The 22,379-nt window shown below is 40.7% G+C and overlaps 1 protein-coding gene across 1 annotated transcript in view; it reads right to left on the bottom strand.

Annotated features, from left to right (window-relative positions):
- LOC144691763 (transmembrane protein 50B) overlaps positions 1-22,379 on the bottom strand; it is a 52,245-nt gene that overhangs the window by 16,945 nt on the left and 12,921 nt on the right. The window contains exons 2-3 of the mRNA XM_078560206.1: positions 9,330-9,442; positions 7,619-7,686 (exon numbers count right to left, since the gene is read on the bottom strand). Of these exons, the coding sequence (XP_078416332.1) occupies positions 7,619-7,686; positions 9,330-9,442 (181 nt within the window). The remainder of the gene's footprint in view (positions 1-7,618; positions 7,687-9,329; positions 9,443-22,379) is intronic.

Here is a 22,379-nt window from a genome sequence, read left to right on the forward strand (position 1 = left end):
TACAGGAGGCTGCGGCCTATGTTTACCATCAGTAGGGTAAGAGGGACCACAAACAGAAATTTCGAGGAGAAAATGAAACAACGTTAAATGAGAAGGAGCAGTTGTTGATTTTGGAAAACATTGCAACGAGAAAGGTATTTAAATGATGAGAGGCCATCAGGAAAAGGGTAAAGTTGTGGCCAATTCTGGGACCCTAAGCAGGCGAGGAAATAGGTAGACAGCAGTATCCAGTAGGATGAAAGCTTAGGAGGAGGAGAGAAAGGCGTGCTGCAAAAGTGATGGTGAGGGGTGGGGAGTAGTAAAAGGAAAGACTGGATGGGATTCTAAAAGGAGAGATGCAGATAGGCAACACAATAGACAGTAAAGAGGCCTTGGGTTTGGAGCAATAACTATTATATACATACATATGAACAAACAAAGCAGTGGGCAAATGAGGCAAAGTTGAAGTTACTTATATAAAGCTAAGACTCCTGTTCTATAACAAACACCTCTCAAACCTGTCCTTAATTCACCTAACTAAAGGACTGCTGACTACGTAAATAAACAACAGACTTTATGCCACTCAAGCTTTATTTAATAATTTGTTTCACAATTCTTCAGAGTAGCCAGATTTCATAACTAGGTTAAAACAAATGGCACACCTACATGCAGAGATGATGCATCTATTCTCAGGAAAGCTATTTTGTCAGCAATGAATTAGTTGACTTTTGATGCATATGAACAGAAAACTATTCCTGTAAACCACATCCTTTTCTCCCTGGTTAACCACATGCTTCACAGTACTCTCGTCTCAATTAACAGTAACTTTTCTCATTCAAGCATTTTGAAACAGGTCTAGCAAAAAGCACAAGGATCAGATGATTACCTTGCCACTCTATGGATCAGATAACTGCTACATGCATCCAGCAGAGCACAAAACACTGAACATTTAATCCGTGCACTATGTGCGAATGCGCATTATTCTCTCAAATAGACAGTTAAACAGAAAATGAAGAAAATAAATAACGGTATAATCTAGCACATATTTCCAGCATTGTGCTTTTGTACTGTACCAGATATCCAACATTGTAGCTTCCCCCACCCTTTTTATTCATACATTGTTTTGTCTGGGCTAGTTACAAATTCAGATTCCAACTCAAGCAAAACTTGTCATATTCTGCTATAACTCTCAAAGCTCAATCCATAAAACATTGCTGATTTTCAAATCCATAGCAATCATTTCAACTAAAGCTTGAATTTGTACTATATTTATACCGCTACCATATTTACTGTGTTCATTTTAGCCTCCCAATATTCTTTATATTTACTCTCGTAGTTTCTCTTGAACAAAGGTTAGACCAGATTAAGAAGCAAGGGTAACAAAATAGTCAGGTAACAAATACAGTTATAAACAAAAGTATGAAAGGACTGCAGAAAACAAAGTAAAGGGAACAAGTATTAAAGATGAATTAAATTGCCTGTACAGCAACATACACAGCATCCAAAATAAGATGGGGGAACCCGAGGCAATAATCAATAATGAAGAAGCATTTGCAGTAGGAATAACTAACATGGCTTCATAAAGAACAAAACTAGCACTAAATATTGCAGGTTGCAATATAATTCAGACAGGATAAAAAAGTAAGAAAGGGCTGTGGGGTAGCTGTACCAAATAGAGATAACAATGACAATAGAAAAAAAGTGGCATAATTAATAGGAGGATAGAAACAAAATCCAAATTCATGTGGTTTGAAATAAAAGACAAGGGGTTGCACAGAACCAACAGAATCAATAAAGTTTTAAAATGGTTTATTTATTTTCCACTGTTTGCTCAATGCCCATAACACACAACTCAATGGTCGAGAAAAGAGATTTGAGATCTGCTCTCAAGACTTCCAATAGTACCCAAAGCCAGCAAATAAGAGGGACCCAGAGATCATAAACCTTTAATCTTCTCGCCCTTATTGTAAGGAAGCATTTGGCCTTCAACTTCTCAGATGGCATGGTTGCCTTGCCACTCCAGCAGTTTACTGAAGCTCCAATACACTGCACTATAATGTCATAATTTACTAAACATTATGCAAATAAATCTACTATAAATCTATAGCAACTACCACTGAACTCCAAGGGTTAGGCCCTAGATTACAGCCATTTTCCTTAACAGTTGTCATGCATATGCAACATCTGTTTCCAATAAATTTAGAATAATCACACTCAAAAATGCTGGAGCTTCAGTGAATGAACTGTATTTCTTACAGCTCTTCAAATATGACTGGTGGGTTAATACATTGATGCTGGGCACCTGGCTGCAGTACAGCATTAAATGTGCACTCTGGATGTATATTTGCATAACAATCAGTTCCTAGCTCTTTATGAATAACAACATAACATCCCTCTTTCTTTAAAAAATGCTTCTATATATCAAAATAATTGTTCCAATCATTAACTTTATTATATTTAATTGAAAGATCAACAATTAAACCGAACACCTTTAGAGTCTGTTACAGCTTAATTTCTTCTCAAAATATTATTCATGGTATCGCTTACGTGGTAGGGTGTTGTGCCTCCATCTTGTAGGTTGGCATCACTCAGTGGCGAATTGGCATGCAGCACAGGTGACATTCTGCATGTTGCTCCTGGTGTTACTATAGGAGTCATGCTTGATGTTATGTCTGGTGACACTGATGTTTCACTGTTTGTTGATGAAGCTGGTGATGTTGCTGATGATCTTTTCCACTTTTCCAACTTAGGTGCTTGTCGAATATGGACTCTGTTCTTCTCTTTTGCCTGTCGGTTTTGATTTCAATGATGTATGACCTTGGAGTCTCAGCTTCACCGACAATTTTTGCTGGGTTCCAGGTTTTCATGAATGGATCTGTAAATGTATTGTTTGTCCTTCAATAACTCAGGCAGGGGTTTAGCAAGCCTGAAGCCTGTGCAACAGTGAGTTGATGTCTTATTTCCTCCAAGTGACCAGAAGGAAGTAAATATTTTGTTTGGTGTTTTCTTACATTCAACAGCTCTGCAGGCGATTTCAGATTGGCCTTGAGAGGTGTAGTTTAGAGTGATATTAAAGCAAGGTTTGGATCTTCCTTAGTTTCTTGGCATTTAGTGAGGGTTCTCTTGACCTTCTTGACGTGTCTTACTATAAACCTATGTCCCTTTGGGGAACGTGGTGATGATGTGGTGTTGAACCCATAATGTTCAACAAATTCTTTAAATTCTGTGGAGGTGAACTGGGTTCCATTGTCACATATTTTTTTGGGAATCCCTTGCTCAGCGAACAGAACTTGTACTGCTGTGATAATTGTTCTCCCTCTCAAATCTTTCACCTTTCGGATAAAAGGGAACTTTGAGTAGTAATCTGCAACTACGAGATACCATTCTTCTTGATTTTGTGTGAATAGATTAGGGTCCACAGTACGCCATGGTCTGAGTGGTATTTCCCGTTTCTTCCCCCTCCCTTTTGTTTGTTTTTTTTTCAATAATTTATATAGATTCTTCTTTTCCCACCTATTTCCATTATTTTTAAATCTACAACCAATACCCTGTTAGTCTTTCCACCCCACCCCCACTAGAGCTGTACCTTGAGTATCCTGCCATCCATTCTTAATTAGCACTTTTCTTAGATAATATCACCACCTTCAACACCTCTTTGATCCTTTTGTCTGTGACATCTTTTGATTACCTTTTCCTATCACTGCTTGCTTGTCCCCACAACCACCCCACCCTCAACTTCTCTCTCCCCCCGCCCCCCACCTTAAACCAGCTTATATTTCACCCCTCTCCTAACTATACTTCAGTTCTGTTGAAGGGTCATGTTGGACTTGAAGCGTCAACTCTTTTCTTCTCCACCGATGCTGCCAGACCTACTGAGTTTTTCCAGGTAATTCTGTTTTTGTTTTGGATTTCCAGCATCCGCAGTAGCTTTTTGTTTTTATTTCAATATCTATCATCTCCTCTTTTCTACTGTTACTGCTGTACTTCTGCATACATTGCAATGTAGACACCATTCTTTCGATGTGTTTGTGGATGCCTATCTAACAGCTGACCTGCCTCTAAGCTTACACTTCCCCATTCCCATGTGGTCTCCGTGTATAATTTGATGTCAAGCAAAATTCCAAGTGGCCCGGAGATTGAAATTTCTTCTATTTCTATTGCATAATGTGAATGTCAACGAGATGGACTTTAATTGCACCTTTAAATATAAACTTCCTGTGTGTATTTGCATCAGTTACTATAAAAAGGTAACCAGAACATCACATTAGGATGAACTGTGGATGCCATAAATCTGAAATAAAACAGAAAATGCTAGAAAGATTAAGCAGGTCTGGCAGCATTTGTGGAGATTAAAGGTTATTGACGTGAAACATTGGCCAGGATTTTACAGCCTCGCCGCGGCAGGTCTCCCCCCAACAGTTCAGTGGGACCGTAATATCCTGCAGGGTGGGAGGGGCCGTAAAATCCTGGCCATTAACTCTGTTTCACTCTCCCAGATGCTGCCTGACCTGCTGAGTATTTCAGGCATTTTCTGTTTTTATATCAGTTCAGTGGATACAGAAGCAACTATTTCCTCAACTGAAAGATGACTCTAGTAAAATGTTAAAAAATATACAGAGCTGTCAGCATCTAAAGAGAGAAGAATGGCTAACATTTCAGATTTAAATCTTTCATCAAATGAAAGAGTTGAAACCTAAAAACGTACTTCTTCTCCTTCCAGATGCTGACATGTTTATTTCTTTTTAACCCTTAGTGTTGTATTTTGAATGGGAAGGGAAATGCAGAGTCATCATGGCCAGTATTCTGCATTTAATTAGAAATTTTGAACATATCTTAAGATGCCAACTGACCAGATGCCTACAAGCGCTCTTTCCATCAGCATCAACATTTGCTTGCAATTCTATTGTAGCTCAACACTACTACAAGTTGCCACCCAACAATATCTGCACATGGAAGAATTCTTGCTCTGCTGCCAATTCTATTTTTAGAGGGGGAAATTTTTAATGTTTTGTGTGAGCTTAAAATAGTATTGGCACTGCACGCCATTAATACTATTCAATGGCAATTTACAAGTAAAAAAATGTTTGCAATTCTATTAAGCAATTCACAAAAATAACTTTGTGGGTCTTAAAGAGCATGCATCAAATTCTGACCCCATAACAAGTCTGTTGGGAGACATTATCTTAAGTCCAACTCCAAACTTTGTGGTTTCCTGAGAAGTTAAAATAAAACAAACTTACTATATTTTGAATAGAATAATGGATCTGAGCCAGTAGCATATGAAAAATATTTCACTTACTTGAGTTGCATACCCCAGAGTTTTGGCTTTCAAAAATATCCACCTTGGTAATAAAGTATGGAGACACCATGTTCCACAATTCTTCAAACTGGAAGAGTCATGGCACATGGTATTTCTATACTTATTCACCTTTTATTACTAGTGATCAGTAGGTATTTTTGATCCCAAGGGCTCAATATTAAGAAGAGATTAATATTTCCACAATGCTCTTGAGGCATCTTTTTCTAACCGCCTTCTCTCCAATAAATAAAAGCACCACTCAGTGCAACATTGAGGCAAGTAGTCCAGGAAGTGCTGAAATTAAATTCTTGACCTATGTGGAGTTTGTTGATTTTTGCCATGACAGTAACTGGAGTGCTACAACTGGCCTGAATCTTTGGATCCAGCAGGAAAAAATTTATAAAAATGAGATTTCCCATTCCTAATTGATAGCCAATGAATCCTACTGATAAACATATCTATGGATGTTGGGTGAGAATAGGATCAAGCAGGTTTATAAAGCTCTCCACAACCTAGGTTCACAGATGAAGGCTTATTTGGAGCAAGGTACTCAAGGGCTTCTGGCATTGTAAATCTAGTACAAGCAATTATCTTAGGAACAGGAGTAGGCCATTCAGCCCCTCAAGCCTATTCTGCTGATGGCTGATACGTATCTTTACTCCATCTACCCACCTTGGTTCCATACCCCTCAATAACCTCACCTTCAAAAGAAGAAAGAAATGCTTGGGATGGTCATGGGCGGGGAAGCAAATCTCAGCATTCAGAAACATTCCCATTTCATTTTCTAAAATTTGGTCAATCCCCAAAATTCTAGTGCCGCATAGTTCACACATTAGTGTCCAGCTTGAGCTAGCCTCGCACTGAAGTCAGTTCTTTAGAAAGAACAATGAAGTAAATAATCAGCACGGTAGCATAGGCTGCTGGAATGAAAGTGCTTGGCAGTAGTACATAGACTCAATCTCCACAACTCCACTGAGTTATCAACTTTAGTTTCACTGCTGCAGAGAGGCACAAAGTAGAAGCGAGGGAACCACAGGGCAGACTGGGGTGGGGGAATGGAGGAAACTAGTTCATTCCTCTGCACTACCTCCCATTTTACTCTGGCACAAGAAACAGAAGGAGGTGCCTAGCTCTGAGGGTTAGAAGTGAAGTTAACTTGTTCACTCAATGACCGACAAAAATAACTTGCTTTCAACATGATTAGCAACTCAATACAGGAAAGATTTTAGCCACTCAAGAGTGTCACATATAGATGTGAGCAAGAGACATAAAACAGTGCTCATTAGCCCGGTACAAAACCTACAATGCATCACACTAGACGTTCTGGCGTAATGAATGTTTTTCTATACATTCATCATTTTTCACTCCAGTTGGTGGTCTGCACTCTGCTGAATGCTTCATTCAACCTAGAATCCAAAATCTAGAAGCAGAAGTGACTGTTTTCTTTTGACAAATCACACTGATGTACCTCTTTTCTGATTTCTCATCCCAAATAACTCAGCATCTGGGAAAAACTATACTCAAATGCTATGCCTTTTTTAAACTTATTTTCTCTTTTAAGGTTTCCCTATCTGTCCCCCAGCCCCAAAGTAACACATCATTTCCAGCTGATCATTAGCCAGTGCCCAAGTCAATACTAAAGAGATGACAGATTGATGGGAAGCTGATAGCATTCCCACTGATCATCTGAGAAAACATTTAATCTCACTAGTTAATATCTCTAGTTGACGATAGGGCCAAGACTGATGCATTAACACGACAGAATAATGCAAAGCAAGCGCAACCCAATGTTTTTTTTTACTTTCATGCCAGTTCAGGCACCTTTCAAACCTGTAACTTTACCAGCTAAAAGGACAAGGGCAGCAGGTGACACCACCACCTAGACATTCCCCTCCTTGTCACACACCATCCTGACTTGGAACTACATTGCCATTCCTTCACTGTCATTGGGTCAAAATCCTGGAACTCCCTCCCTATCAGTATTGTGGGTGTACCTCCACAACAAGGACTGCAGCAGTTCAAGAAAGTGGCTCACCACTACCTTCTCAAAAAGCAATTAGGGATAGGCAACAAATGCTGGCCTTGCCAGCGAGGTTTGCATTCCATGAATGAATAAAACGAAAATGTCCTCTTCACTTATATTGTTACCCTTCACAGCTTATGAAGTTTCTTTTCAAAAAAGTTGGTTAAGTTCTTTGCATTTAGAATCAGCATCCCACTTGCAACATACCAGAGGTTTTCTCTTCAGTTCTGCCTTCAATGTCGTTAGATAACTATTCTTCAATACTTCTCAAAATATGGTAATTACTGAAATAAGTAAATAGCTTGCAGTATTCTTACCTATTCTTCCCAGGCACCCATCACTGTATCCATCCCCTCGGACCTGTCCATTAGACACAGCATTTATCCTAGATTTTAGAATTAAAAATAAGTTACATTAAATACTTCACAGGACAAGAGGGCTTGACAGGGTAGATGAAGAAAGGATGTTTCCCCTGGCTGAAGAGTCTAGAACTAGGGGACATAGTCTCAGGAGAAGGGGTCAGAATTTAAGATAGAATTGAGGAGTACTTTATCATTACAGCTTGCACCTGTGGATAAATTTAGGAAAATGCAGCAGTAGGAAAAGCAGGTCAATTTAAGTGAGGTAAATGGGTAATATGGTTTAGTTAAATTAAAAGAACAGCGGAAATAATTGACCAGAACAGCAAGCAAAGGCAGCAACGTTCCCATGGGAACGCAAAGTAGGTACCTTAATTGAAACGTGATAAAGGCTGAAGGACTGGTACCCTTGAGACAGCATTGTCGGTGGAGGGTGCGGAGGGGGCAGAGGGGTGCGTTGTCAGGGAGCAAATTTGAACTGTTATGTAATGCTCTTTTACAAATTTTAGGAATAAAATATATTAAAAAAAATACAAGTCTAATGTGGACTAAAAAAAATATGTATAAAGTCATTGCCAATGGGGTCAAGTCTACACTGGAGTTAGTGATCTACCTTGATCGGACCTGCACTGTATCCATCAGATCTCTGATAGAAAACCGAACCCTTGGGAACACAAGGCTATTTGCGGAACAGATGGATGGATACCTGTCTTATCAGCTTGGACCAGGAGTAGGCCGTTGACAGAATATCACACATCATACATGATTGTGTGCAGCATGTGGAGATTGAGAGACTCTGGGCATGCAGGAGGATCTAGGGAGGACCCTTTTCATCACCAGCCAAACCACGTTTTGCTGCTTGTTTGAGAATTCTGGGGATGTGACATTCTGCCAAATTACTTTGACAGTGTGCTCAAGAAATTTGAACTGTTATGTAATCCTCTTTTACAAATTTTAGGATTTACCACCTCCTTTTCCCAGAGCTTCGAGGACGTTACATGTGGACTTGCAGTCAACAGAGTTTTTCTGCACAAACTTTCCCATGAGGAACAGGTAGAATGGCACAGTCCAACTGAATGAAGCGTTCTATGGCAATATGGCCAGACCCATCCATCACAACATCAGGGAAAGAACATCAGCACATAGTGTCACTTGGTGTTTGCATATCAAGGATCTGCACACAGCTTGACGTAGCCCACTCAAGGTGTTTAGTACACCCCTAAGCACTTTACAGCCAATGAAGTATTTTTTTATCATGTCGGAAACAAGGCTGCAAATATGTACACAGCAAGGTCGCACAAATTGCCATGCAATAATGGCTTGATAACCTTTTTGAACTGATATCGATTGAGGAATAAATATTGGTCAGGACATCAGGATAACTCCCCTTCTTTGAAATAGTGCCGTGAAATCTTTTATATGCAGTAGAGAGGGCATGCGGGCCTCGGTTTAACAGCTCATCCCTCAGTACTGCCTTGGAGTGGGACTTGAATCTACGCTCTTCTGCCTCAGAGGTGATAGTGCTACCCTTCAGCCATAGCTGATACCTGCAAGGTTCTCTGTTCATACTTGGGTTTTTAACCCATAAAACACAGCCATATAATGCATTTAATAAAACTAATAAAGACAGCCAAGCAACAAGGTACTGTATTCAATTGTCAGAACTTACATGAAAAAAGCTATGGTTGACATGACTCCACATGTGTGAAAGGCAGAATTCATTTCTCCACTTTTTGAGTAAACCACTGCAGCATCTATAATTATCCACCAACCGGTAAAGAACTGTAAAAGGAAAATAATATAGCATTATGAGGTCTTTGCACTCAAATTATACCACTAATTTTTCTTAGTAAAATAGAAGTAATAATTATCTCATTCTAAAAATTACAATTTTGTTAAATGGAGTGGGCATTTTGAAAGGTCAAATAACTAGCTTCTCTAATAACTCAACTGTAAACTCATTAATTGGTGTAGAATATAGCCATAATGGACCAGGAGAATTGCCAATTTGATCCCTTTCCTGGGGCAGGGAGGAATGAAAGGGAAATAGGTAGGGCTGTTATCTTCATTTTTATCCCGTGTTCCATTCCTGGAAAGAACAAACTTATGCTCATTATATTCATCTATGGTAACATTTATCGCCAACCTCCTAATGGTTCCCCTATTCACAGAGTTTAATAATCTGTTCTCTCTATGAGCTAGTTAAATGTTGTCCCCATAGATCAACTAAACAAAGGTGATCGGAGACCAAGTAACTTGTCACACTTTCCAATTGTTCTGTACTTTTCTTTCATCTTTTAAAATTTATTAAAACGAGTTTCATCCTGGTCCTGTCCAGGACAGTGAGAAAATTGCTTTATTGCACTAGTTCACAAAGAATTTTAAAATAAGTCTATCTAAGCTCACATTGCCAGTCAGTAATTTCTAAACGCATATTTGCACATATAATATGTACCTAAGATTTAGTCACCATATTTTCCTGAATCACAACAGTTCTCTAAAGATTTCTGCCCTGCATTGCTTGCAACCAAGGGCAGCTAAGGAAAATACAACTCTCTGCTTCAAATTCATCTTTCTCCTCTCCCACTCTAGATCTTCCTTTCCTAAAGATTACATGACAAGAGACTTACAAACAGTAGAATATTTCAAATCCTGTAAACAACATATTCATAAAATGGTGTAAATTCTCTTCTGATAATTTGTGATGCAACATTGTCTACATGTCTGCGTGCACTCTAAGATAAGTATGTTCCCAAACAAAAAGTATGTTCCCAAACAAAAAGTATGTTCCCAAACAAGAAGAACAGATGCATTAGCAACCAAGGATGTGTTAGACTACCGCCTCTCAACAATGGATTTTAAATCAGAAGAGGCAATCCCAAATAACAAATTACTTTTATGAAGAACTGAGACCTGCTCACTGGCAGGTTAGCAATACTCACTTCAAAGCTTATGCATACCACCCCCCCAAAACCCTGCCACCACCCTCCTTCCTCCCTACAATATTGTAATCATAAATGAACAGGCACTTAACCAAAACTCATCACCTATTGATTCAAATCCTAAAATACAGCAGTACTCGAGTGCTCACTGATTCTGTGTCTTGGAAATTCCCATGGAATTTCTCCTCCCACCCCCACTTCTATTCTATTTAGAATCTATAAAGTTTCCATAAGACCATAAGAATAGGAGGGGTAGGCCATTTGTCCCATTGAGTCTGCTCCACCATTCAATGAGGTTATGGCTGATCTGATAATCCTCAACTCCACTTTCCTGCCTTTTCCCCATAACCCTTACTGATCAAAAATCTATCTCAGCCTTGAATATACTTAACGACCCAGCCTCTACAGCCCTCTGCGGTAAAGAATTCCACAAATTCTCTACCTTCTGAGAGAAGAAATTCCTCCTCATCTTGGTCTTAAATGGGCAACCCCTTACTCTGAGATTATGCCCTCTGGTCCTAGACTCTCCCACAAGGGGAAACAACCTCTCAGCATCTACTCTTTCAAGCCCCCTAAGAATCTTATATGTTTCAATGAGGTCGCCTTTCATTTATCTAAACTCCAATGAGTACAGGCCCAACCTTCTCAACCTCTCCTCATAAGAAAATCCTTCCAGAATCGGGATCAACTTAGTGAACCTTCTATGGATTGCCTCCAATGCCAGTATATCTTTCCTTAGGTAAGGGGACCAAAACTGTTCATAGTATTATAAATGTGGCCTTGTATAGTTTTAGCAAGACTTCCCTATTTTTATACTCCATTCCCTTTGAAATAAAGGCCAACATTCCATTTGCCTTCCCTATTACCTGCTGAACTTGTAGTTAGCTTTTTGTGATTCATGCACGAGGACCCCCAAATTCCTCTGTGCTGTAGCTCTATGGTCTTTCTCCACTTCAATAATATTCAACTCCCCTATTCTTCTGGCCAAAGTGCATTACCTCACATTTCCCACATTATATTCCATCTGCCAAGTTCTTGTCCACTCACTTAACCTGTCTATATCCCTCCGTAGACTCCTTGTGTCATCCTCACCACTTGCCTTCCCACTTTTTGTTTCATCCGCAAACTTGGCGACAGTACAATCATTTCCCTCATCCAAGTCATTAATATATATAAGTAAATAATTGTGACCCCAGCACTGATCCCTGCAGCACTCCATTAGTTACAGGTTGCTATCCCGAAAATGCCCCCCTTATCCCAACTCTTTGTCTTCTATCACTTAGCCAATCCTCTATCCATGCTAATATACTACCCTCAACACCATGGGCTCTTAACTTATTGAGTAGCCTTATGTGCCTTTTGGAAAGCCAAATATATTACATCTACTGGTTCCCCTTTATCTATCCTGCTTGTTACCTCCTCAAAGAATTCTAATCAATTTGTCAGTCATGATTTCCCCTTCATGAAGCCATACTGACTCTGCTTAATTATATTATACATTTCTAAATGCATATTACATCCTTTATAATAGACTCTAACATTTTCCCAATGGCGGATGTTAGGCTAACTGGTCTATAGTTAACTGTTTTTTGTCTCCCTCCCTTTTTGAATAAGGGTGTTACATTGACAGTTTTCCAATCCTCTGGGACTTTTCCAGAATCTAAGGATTCTTGGAAGATTACTACCAGTGCATCCACTACCTCTGTAGCTACTTACTTTAACATCCTAGGATGCAACCCATCAGGTCCAGGAGACTTATTGGCCTTTAGCCTCATTAGTTTCCCTAGTACTTTTTCTCTAGTGACAGTTATTGTATTTATTTCCTCTCCCCACTTTGCCCCTTGATTATTTAGTATTTTTGGAAGGCTATTAGTGTTTTCTACTGTGAAGACTGATGCAAAGTATTTATTCAACTCCTCTGCCATTTCCTGGTTCCACATTATTATTTCCCCAGCCTCATTCTCTAAGGAGCCTCTGTTCACTTTGGCCTCTCTCTTCCTTTTTATATATTTAAAGGAGCTCTTAGTATCCGTTTTTATATTACTTGCTAGTTTGCCCTCAAAGCTTATTTTCTCCCTCTATTTTTTTTTAATTCATTCGTGGTTTGCCGGCTTCGCTGGCTGGGCCAGCATTTATTGCCCATCCCTAGATGCCCTTGAGGTGGTGGTGGTGAGCTGCCTTCTTGAACCGCTGCAGTCCATTGGTGTGGGTACTCCCACAGTGCTGTTAGGAAGGGAGTTCCAGGATTTTGACCCAGCGACAGTGAAGGAACAGCGATATATTTCCGAGTCAGGATGGTGAGTAACTTGGAGGGGAACTTCCAGGTGGTGGTGTTCCCATCTATCTGCTTCCTTTGTCTTTCTAGGTGGTAGTGGTCGTGGGTTTGGAAGGTGCTGTCTAAGGAGCCTTGGCGAATTTCTGCAGTGCATCTTGTAGATGGTACACACTGCTGCCACTGTGCGTCAGTGGTGGAGGGAGTGAATTTTTGTGGATGCGGTGCCAATCAAGCGGCCAGCTATGTCCTGGATGGTGTCAAGCTTCTTGAGTGTTGTGGGAGCTGCACTCATCCAGACAAGTGGGGAGTATTCCATCACACTCCTTATTTGTGCCTTGTAATTGGTAGACAGGCTTTGGGGAGTCAGGAGTAGGTTACTTGTCACACGATTCCTAGCCTCTGACCTGCTCTTGTAGCCACAGTATTTATATGGCTAGCGCAGTTCAGTTTCTGGTCAATGGTAACACCCAGGATGTTGATAGTTGGGGATTCAGTGATGGTAATGCCATTGAATATCAAGGGGCGATGGTTGGATTCTCTCTTGTTGGAGATGGTCATTGCCTGACACGTGTGGTGCGAATGTTACTTGCCATTTGTCAGCCCAAGCCTGGATATTGTCCAGGTCTTGCTACATTTGGATATGGACTGCTTCAGTATCTGAGTTATCACGAATGGTGCTGAACATTGTGCAATCATCAGCGAACATCCCCACTTCTGCCCTTATGATGGAAGGAAGGTCATTGATGAAGCAGCTGAAGGTAGTTGGGCCAATGACAATACCCTGAGGAACTCCTGCAGTGATGTCCTGGAGCTGAGATGACTGACCTCCAACAACCACAACCATCTTCCTTTGCTAGGTATGACTCCAACCAACGGAGAGTTTTCCCCCCGATTCCCATTGGCTCCAGTTTTGCTAGGATTCCTTGATGCCGCACTCGGTCAAATGCTGCTTTGATGTCAAGGGCAGTCACTCTCATGAGGCATCTTTTGTTGGTTTTTAAAACTTTCCCAATCCTCTGGCTTCCACTAATCTTTGCCACGTTGTCTGCTTTTTCTTTCAATTTGATACTATCCTTAACTTCTTTTGTTAACCACAATTGGTTTATCCCCTTCCTAGAGTCCTTCTTCCTCACAGGGAATATATCTTTATTGTGAGTCATGAACTATTTTCTTAAATGTCTGCCACTGTTCATCAATTGTTTTTTCTGCTAAACCCCTTTCTTAGTTCACTCCAAGCAACTCTACCCTCATTCATTTGTAATTGCCCTTACTTAAGTTTAGCACAGTTGTTTCCGATCCAAGTTTCTCACTCTTAAACTGAATGCTAAATTCCACCATCTTATGGTCAAACCGCTCGTACACTACCTTTCCAGGCTACAGTCTAGCCTTTTCAACTTTTCTAATCTTTCATCTTAACTCAAACCACAGTGAGCTCAGCTCCTTAATTAGCTGGCTCCAGCTTAGCAAGTAAATATGGATGGAGTTTAGCAAGATACATATCAATGGAGATTGGAAAGTCGGTGCCACAGAAACTATGGTGGGAGGATCAAGCGCTAGGATGCAAGGTTGAGCAGATAGAGTGGGGTGCAACTCTGGAGGGATTTGCTTTGGAAATAAACGTTGAATGGGAGTTAGGAGGAGGAGAGGAGCAATGGAAGCTGTTGAAGACATGGGCAATAGCCAAGCAGAACACCATGACTAAGTGGCAACCGGAGGTGAGTGCAGTGAGACAGTGTGTTAAATCGAGGAATTTGGTGAGTGAGGGAATTTGGTACAGTGAGGGAAGAAGTGCTTTTCTGGCCTTCACAAAAAAGGAGTGGTCCAAGAAAAGGAGTGGTCCAAGAGAAGGAGCCAGAGACAGCAAGAACCGAGAGCTCAAGCCCGGAGGTATTAATTAGATGTTCAATAGGTGATTGGTGAATTTTCTTTTTCCCTCTAAACTGGGAACAGTAGTTTAAACCAGTACTGGGGAGACACGAGTGTTATATTAAATTTTTAGTGGCACTGGTTAAACTCCATAATATAGCTACAGATAATTGTTGAGTAATATTTCTAATTTTGAAACCTAATTAGTTAAATAAAAACAAAATAAAGATGGCAAGGCAGGTGATGTGTTGCAGCTGTAGCATGTAGGATCTGGCAGATACCTATGTGATCCACTGCAACCATATCTGCAGTAAATGTCTGCAACTTGAGGAACTTTGGCTCAGGGTTGATGAGCTGGAGTCCAAACTTTGGAAACTGCAATGCATCAGGGAGGGGAAAAGTTCCCTGCACACTTTGTTCCAGAAGGCAGTCACACCCCTTAGGCTAAGTACTTCAGATCTGGTCCATGGTCAGGACAGCAGTGTATGACTGTAAGAGGCAGATTTGTGGATCCAGAAGATAGCAATGGAGGGGTCTCAGCCCCTGCAATTGTCCAACAGGTTTAATGTTCTTGCAGTTTCTCTAGACGAGAGCAGGGAATACAGGGAGGATAAGCAAACTGACCACAGAACCGTGGTACAGGGGATGATTCAATTAGGGGAGGAAAGTGGAGCAAAAATGAAAGTAGTTGTAGTAGGGGACAGTACAGTTAAGGGTATAGACACTGTTCTCTGCAGCAGACAGCATGAGTCTCAAAAGCTGTGTTGCCTGCCAGGTTCCAGTGTTAAGGCCATCTCCTCAAGGCTGGAGAGGAACTTGCAGTGGGAGAGGAAGGACCCAGTTGTCCTGATCCACATGGGTACCACCGACATAGGTGAGGCTAAGAAAGAGGTTCTACTGAGGGAATATGAGCAGCTATGGACTGAATTAAAAAGCAGAACCTCAAAGGTAACAATCTCCGAGCCATGAACCATTTGGCATAGAGTAAATAAGACCAGGAGTTGAAGGTGTGGCTCAAAGATTGGTGTGGGAGGAAAATGGGTTTTGATTCATGGAGCACTGGCACCAGACTGAGGAAAGCTGGAGCTGTACCACTGGGATGATCTTCTCCTGAACCCTGCTGGTGAATTGTATAACTAGGGCAGTAGAAAGGGCTTTAAACTGAATAGTGGGGGAGCATTCATGTGAAGGGAGATTTGGAAAGTTAAAGGACAAGACAATAGTGCAGGGTTGTGATGCAGGTAACCAGTGTGCGACAGGAAGGGACAGAGCATAGAAGAGTGCACCAGCAAGTGAGGTCAGAGTAAGCAAAAATGGTAAAGGACAGAATTAAAGGCTCTTTATCTGAATACTCAGAGCATTTGTAACAAGATGGATGAATTGATAGCACAAATAGAAATAAATTAGTATGATATGAAAGCCATGACAGAGACATGGTTGCAAAGTGACGACAGCTGGGACCTGAATACTCAAGCGTATCTGACATTTTGGAAGCTCAGGACGAAGTGGAAAAGGAGTTGGGGTAGATATGTTAATAAAAGATGAGATCAGTACAATAGTGAGAAGTGATCTTGATTTGGAGGACCAAAATGTAGAATCAGTTAGGGTGGAGATAAGAAATAGCAAAGGAAAGAAATCACTAGTGGGGATGGTTTATAGGACCCTTACAGTAGCTACACTGTAGGACTGAGTACAAAATCAAGAAATAATGAGCTTGTAAGAAAGGTACTGCAATAATCATGGGGAATTTTAATCTTCATACAGATTGGACGAATCAATTTGTCAAAAGTAGCTTGGGGATGAGTTTATAGAATGTATTCGAGACCGTTCCTAAGAACAATACATCCTTGAAACAACCAGAGAACAGGCTATTTTATACCTGGTAGTATATAGTGAGAGAGGAATAATTAATTTCCTCATCGTAATGGATCATCCTCTAGCTAAGAGTGATCGTAACATGATTGAGTATCATAATCAGTTTGAAGATGAGAAATTTGGGTGTAGAACGAGTGTCTTAAACTGAAATAAAGACAATTACAAGGGTATAAAAATAGGGTTGACTGAAGTGGAATGGGAACATAGGTTAAAAGGTAAGACAACAGAGAAACAGTGGCAGATGTTTAAAGGGGACATTTCATGGCCTGAATCTTCGGCTCGGTGAGCGGGGCGGGGCCTGCTTGCCGAAGCGTAAAATGTCACAGGGTGACGTCAGGCAAGCGTCCCGACGTCACCATGCGTCATTCCGATCTTCAGTTAGGCAGGCACGCGCTGGAGTCGGTTGTGCGCCCACCGAACTGTCAAAGGCCTATTGAGGCCAAGTAAGCAATTACCTGAGCTGCCCGTCCAACCTTAAGGTTGGCGGGCAGGCAAAGAGCCCAGGTGGCCTTCGTATTTTCATGGAACCTTATCCACGGGCGGGATGAGATTTCATAAAGGGTTTATAAGTTAAATCAATTTTTTCTTTAAAGTTCATTGACATGTCTCAGCTCATGTGACATTGCCACATGAGGACATGTCTTAAAAAATGTTATTTCTTTATTAAAATTTTTGGAACTTAAACTAATCTCCCTGAGGCAGCTCTGTGCCTCAGGGAGATTTCTGTGCTCTTTCGCGCACATGCACACAAAAGAGTGCAGGCCCTGACTCAGGGAACACCTCCCCCCCCCGCCACAGGGAGCACTCAGCGCTTCCAGGCACACATCACACTGGGTAGGCCTTAATTGGCCCACCCACGTAAAATGGCGGCAAGGACCCCATCAGGGGCGCCGATCGGCTCCGCGCCCACCCCCACATAAACTCCCCAACTGGGGGGATGATTTTACCCCATAACTCTCGAAGATATATTCCATTGAAATAGAAAGACTCTACAAGAAGGATGTACCACCTGTCGCTAACTATCAAATTGAAAGAAAAGATGTACAATGCTCCAAAGATTAGAGATAGGTCAGAAGATTGGGAAAAGTTTAGAAACCAAAGGATGCCTAAAGATAAAAAAAAAGGGAGAAATTGGAGTATGAGAAAAAAAATTAGCAAGAAATGTAAAAACAGACAGTAAAAGCTGCTACAAGCATATGAAAAGGAAAAGAGTAGCGGGAGTAAGCGGTGGCCCTTTAAAGGATGAGGCTGGGGAATTAATAATGGGCAAAGTAGAAGACACAAAAAACATACCAAGAATAGTAGAAAAGCAGGGGACAAAAGGGAGGGGGAAATTTAATACAACGATCACTAGAGAAAAAGTACTAGGAAATCTAATGAGACTAAAGGCTTAAAAAGCCCCTTGGACTTGATGGCCTGCATCTTAGTGTCTTAAAGGAAGTAGCTGCAGAAGTAATGGATGTATTAGTTGTAATCTTACAAAATCCCCGAGATTTGAGAAACATCCGAGCAGATTGGAAAATCGCAAATGTGACACCACTATTCAAGAAAGTGAGGGGAGGTGGGGTGGGAGTGGAAGAGACAGAAAGCCTATACAAAATTATAGGTTAGTTAGTCCAACATCTGTCATTGGGAAAATGCTCGAATCCATTATTAAATGTAGTAATAGCAGGACATATAAAAAACTATAACACTATCAGGCAGAGTCAACATGGTTTTGTGAAAGGGAAATCACATTTGAATATTTTATTAGAGTTCTTTGAGAATATAATAAGCAGGATGGATAAAAGAGAACCAGTTGATGTAATGTATTTGGATTTCCAAAAGGCATTCAATAAGGTGCCACATAAAAGCTTGCTACACAAGCTAAGAATTCATGGGGTTAGAAGTGATGTATTCGCATGGGCAGAGGACTGTCTAACTAACAGGATGAAAGTCAGGATAAATGTGTCATTTTCACTTTGGCAAACTATAACAAATGGAGTGCCACAGGGATCAGTACTGGGCCTTAACTATTTTATAATCTATATTAATGACTTGGATGAAGGGGTCAACTGTATTGTAGCCAAATTTGTTGATGGTACAAGGAGAGATAGGAAAACAAGCTGTGAGGAGGTTGCAAAGATTCTGCAAAGGTATATAGATAGGTTAAGTGAGTGGGGAAATAAATTGGTAAATGGAGTATAATATGGGAAAATAGGAGGTTGTCCTCTTTGGCAGAAGAAAAGCAGAATGTTATTTAAATGGAGAGAGGCTGCAGAACGTGGAGGTACAGAGTGTCGTGAAACTAATATTTTTTCATTATATTATTGTGGTTCATTGTAAAGTTGGTTTGTGTGTGCATGTGTAGATATTTCTGCCTGTGTAATTTAATTGAATTAGAGTCACGTAGCCTGCAAGCTTGAAATTATCAGAGGTTAGGAGTAAAAGGCATTTGAAGTGTTAATGAGTAAACATGGATGAGGGCTTAGCATGTAGGGTGTGAAGGAAATTTGCATTTTTAGATAAGTGAAGGGGTTGTTTGGGTTTAAAAGGGATGATAGGTTGTTTACAACTAACAAGATAAGCAAGGCCAAGCAGTACGTTTATTTTTTCCCAAAGGTACTGACCGTATTGGCAATTTGAAAGATTTTTACATTATGGAAAAAGTAAATTTCCAAGGACATATACAGCGATGGAATTTACAGATTAAAGAGAGAGAAACATATCTAAAGACAGATGGAAGGTTATGTTGTGGGGCCATGTAAGATCTAAAAGGACCATGTAAAACAGCCTTGGGGATGCCTCTGGACACAGAGGTCCACTGTCTCCAGTAACCAAAGGTGGAGGAAAGCCTTTGGAATTCTACTGTCAAATGGGTGCTGTGGTAAACTTGCTGACTTGCCTATTTAAATCTAAAATCTATTTTGGGACTGTTGCCTTAAAGGGGGTGTGTAGTTGGGAATCAGGTTAATTAGGGGTTTGATTTAGTATTAAGTAACTGTAATCTTATGTATATTTTCTTTTGTTAATAAATTTTTTTATTTACTTTTTAAAATCTCTACAAAGGTGTGAGTGGACTCATTACTTCCGAATTCAGTACACAAATCTTCTCATAATAAATACAAATTGCAAAACCGTTGTGGTAGTGTGGCCAAGCTTTCCTTGTGAATTTGGTCTGCCTGGCACATATCACCTGCCATGTCATTACAAGAGGGATCTGGATATCCTTGCACATGAATGGCCAAAAGTTGGGATACAGGTACAGCGAGTAATTAGGAAGGCAAATGTACTGTTTGCCTTTCTTGCAAGGGGAATAGAATGTAAAAGTAGGAAGGACTTGCTGCAACTGTACAGGGCATTAGTGAGGCTGCACATGAGGGGGAATCTAGGAGGCACAATTTAAAAATGAGAGGTCTCCCATTGAAGACAGAAATAAGGAGGAATTTCTTCTTTCAGATGGTTGGTAGTCTTTGGAATTTTTTGGAAGTGCACTGGAGGCTAGGTCATTAAATCAGCATTGACTATATTCAGACAGATCTTTGATCGACAAGGAGGTAAAGGGTTATGGGGGACAGGTAGGACAGTGGCCACAATCAGAACTGCCATGATCTTAATGAATGGTGGAGAAGGTTCAATGGGCCAAATGGCCTACTCCTGCTCATATTTCTTATGAATATAGCATTTTGTGACAGCTGGCTTTCTGAAGCTGGGTATTAGGAAATTTGAATCTAGCAGGTTACTAAGACAAGTTTCAGCCAGTGTGGGAATGAGGCGAGGGTGGACATGGGAGATTACTGTGGAAGTGAAATAAGCCGTTTTGGTGAGATGGGTATCAGGTTCGAAGTTCAACTCAGTTATGCACTCAATACGACATGAATATTACACATCCAGTAGTTTAACCTGAGCTCAGTTAGGAAAGGGCACAAAATTTTTGATGTCAGCCGAATGGGAGTGTTTGTGTCAATCACTGAAATTCCTCAAACTTGATGCAGTTTTTTAAAGTTGTATTTGTTTGTTTTGTCTATCTTGACTCACTTTCCTCCCTTCGAGAATTCTCTGGAGTGTTGGAAGGACTTACAGACTGGTCAACAATCTGCTCTGAGCCTGTTGGTAGTGCCGTCTTTCAGATGAGGTGTTAAATCGAGGCCCCATCTGCTCGCTGGGAGCATGTAAAAGAACTCACAGCAGTCAAGGGACATCAGGGGAGTTATCCCTGGTAGCCCGATCAATATTTATCCCTCAATTCAGCAAGACAGAAAAAACAGATTATCTGGCCATTTATCACATTGCTGTTTGTGGGAGTTTACTGTGCGCATATTGGCTGCTGCGTTTCCTACATTACAACAGCGCCTACACTTCAAATGGCACTTCATTGAGTGTAAAGCGCTTTGAGATACCTGGTGGTCACGAAAAACGCTATATAAATGCAAGTGTTTTTTGTGTGAGAAAAGTTCCAACCCACCCATGACAATGTCAAATGGCTTTGTGAGAAATGGATGTCATTTTAAAAATATTTTTGGGGAATATGGTGTTATTCTGTGAATAAAGCTGTGTGTAAGCACGTGTGCATGTGAGATTTAATTAAGTTGGGAAGAGATTAATAGAAGACAGGTTGTCTGGGGAGTTTAAAACATCAAAAGGATAGAGGTGTTAGGTTTGAGGTACAAGTGAATGGGTAAGATCTAACTTTTGCGTTTTTAGATGAGTTGAGAGTTTGGCTGAATATCAAAGGGAAGTCAGAGGTAACAAGGGACATGTTTGCATCATGCAGGAGTTCCACAGGTAAACAGAAGGGGGGATATTAGATTTTATTGACCCGACAGTAAAGACGAAATAGAGATATGAAATATTTTATATTTGGAAGGACTTGAGTTTCAAAAAGAGGTGTGGGAACAATGGAACCTGAGATGAAAGGGTGGGTGGGGGGGAAGAACGGTATTTTACAGTTACCGTTGGAAGCTGTGGGAGGTAGCAGCTGGAGCTGTGAGCTTTAGCTGGAGCTGAGTTGGGAGCTGTTTGCTCTGGGCTGGGAGGAGATGCAGTTTGAATCAGCCATCCAGTCAAGCCAGGAAAGCCTTGGGCTGCAAAAAGAAGTTTTGTTCTGAAGTCTGGATTTCCATAGCAGAGTGGAAGAGAGTTAAAGGTCATGTGGTATGCCTTTGTTAAAGCTACAGCAGTTTGCCTTGGGTAATATTACTGGATTTTTATCATTGAACATCAATAATGGAGTGTTACCTGGAAGGTGTTTACTTGTGGGTCTGGCCAAGAATAGAGTTTTTTTTTTAGGAGAAATATGTTGTAAGACTAACAAAAACTGTGTAATTATAATCTTGTGTGCTTATGTTTTTTTTATTCTTGTTAATAAAACTTTTACTTTAAATTTGTGGTGGTGGGGAAAGAGAGAGAGACATTTACAACTGATGTAATGATGTAGTTGAGAAATTAAAGGTTCAGTGGTCAGGTGATGGGCAGCAAAAGCTGGGTGTAAAAAGCAGGAATTTTGTTGGGGCAACGATTGAGGAGTGACGGTGATAAGAAATTGAGATTGGCAGCAAGACTGGCAATTCGGGCCAGGACCAAATGTAGCAGATTGTCTGAAAGATTGAGATTAACTCCTCAAGTGTCTTGGTGAGGCGGTAGATGAGGCCACGGTAAACAGTTTACCTGAAAGACGACATCTCTAATAATGGTACTCCTTCTGTGTAGCACCGAAGTTTAGCCTCGATATAGAACCCACGATTTCCTGTCTCAGAGATGAGAGTATTACCACTAAGACAAG

Source organism: Cetorhinus maximus, chromosome 16 (genome assembly GCF_964194155.1).
Source record: "Cetorhinus maximus chromosome 16, sCetMax3.hap1.1, whole genome shotgun sequence".
Taxonomy (NCBI): domain Eukaryota; kingdom Metazoa; phylum Chordata; class Chondrichthyes; order Lamniformes; family Cetorhinidae; genus Cetorhinus; species Cetorhinus maximus.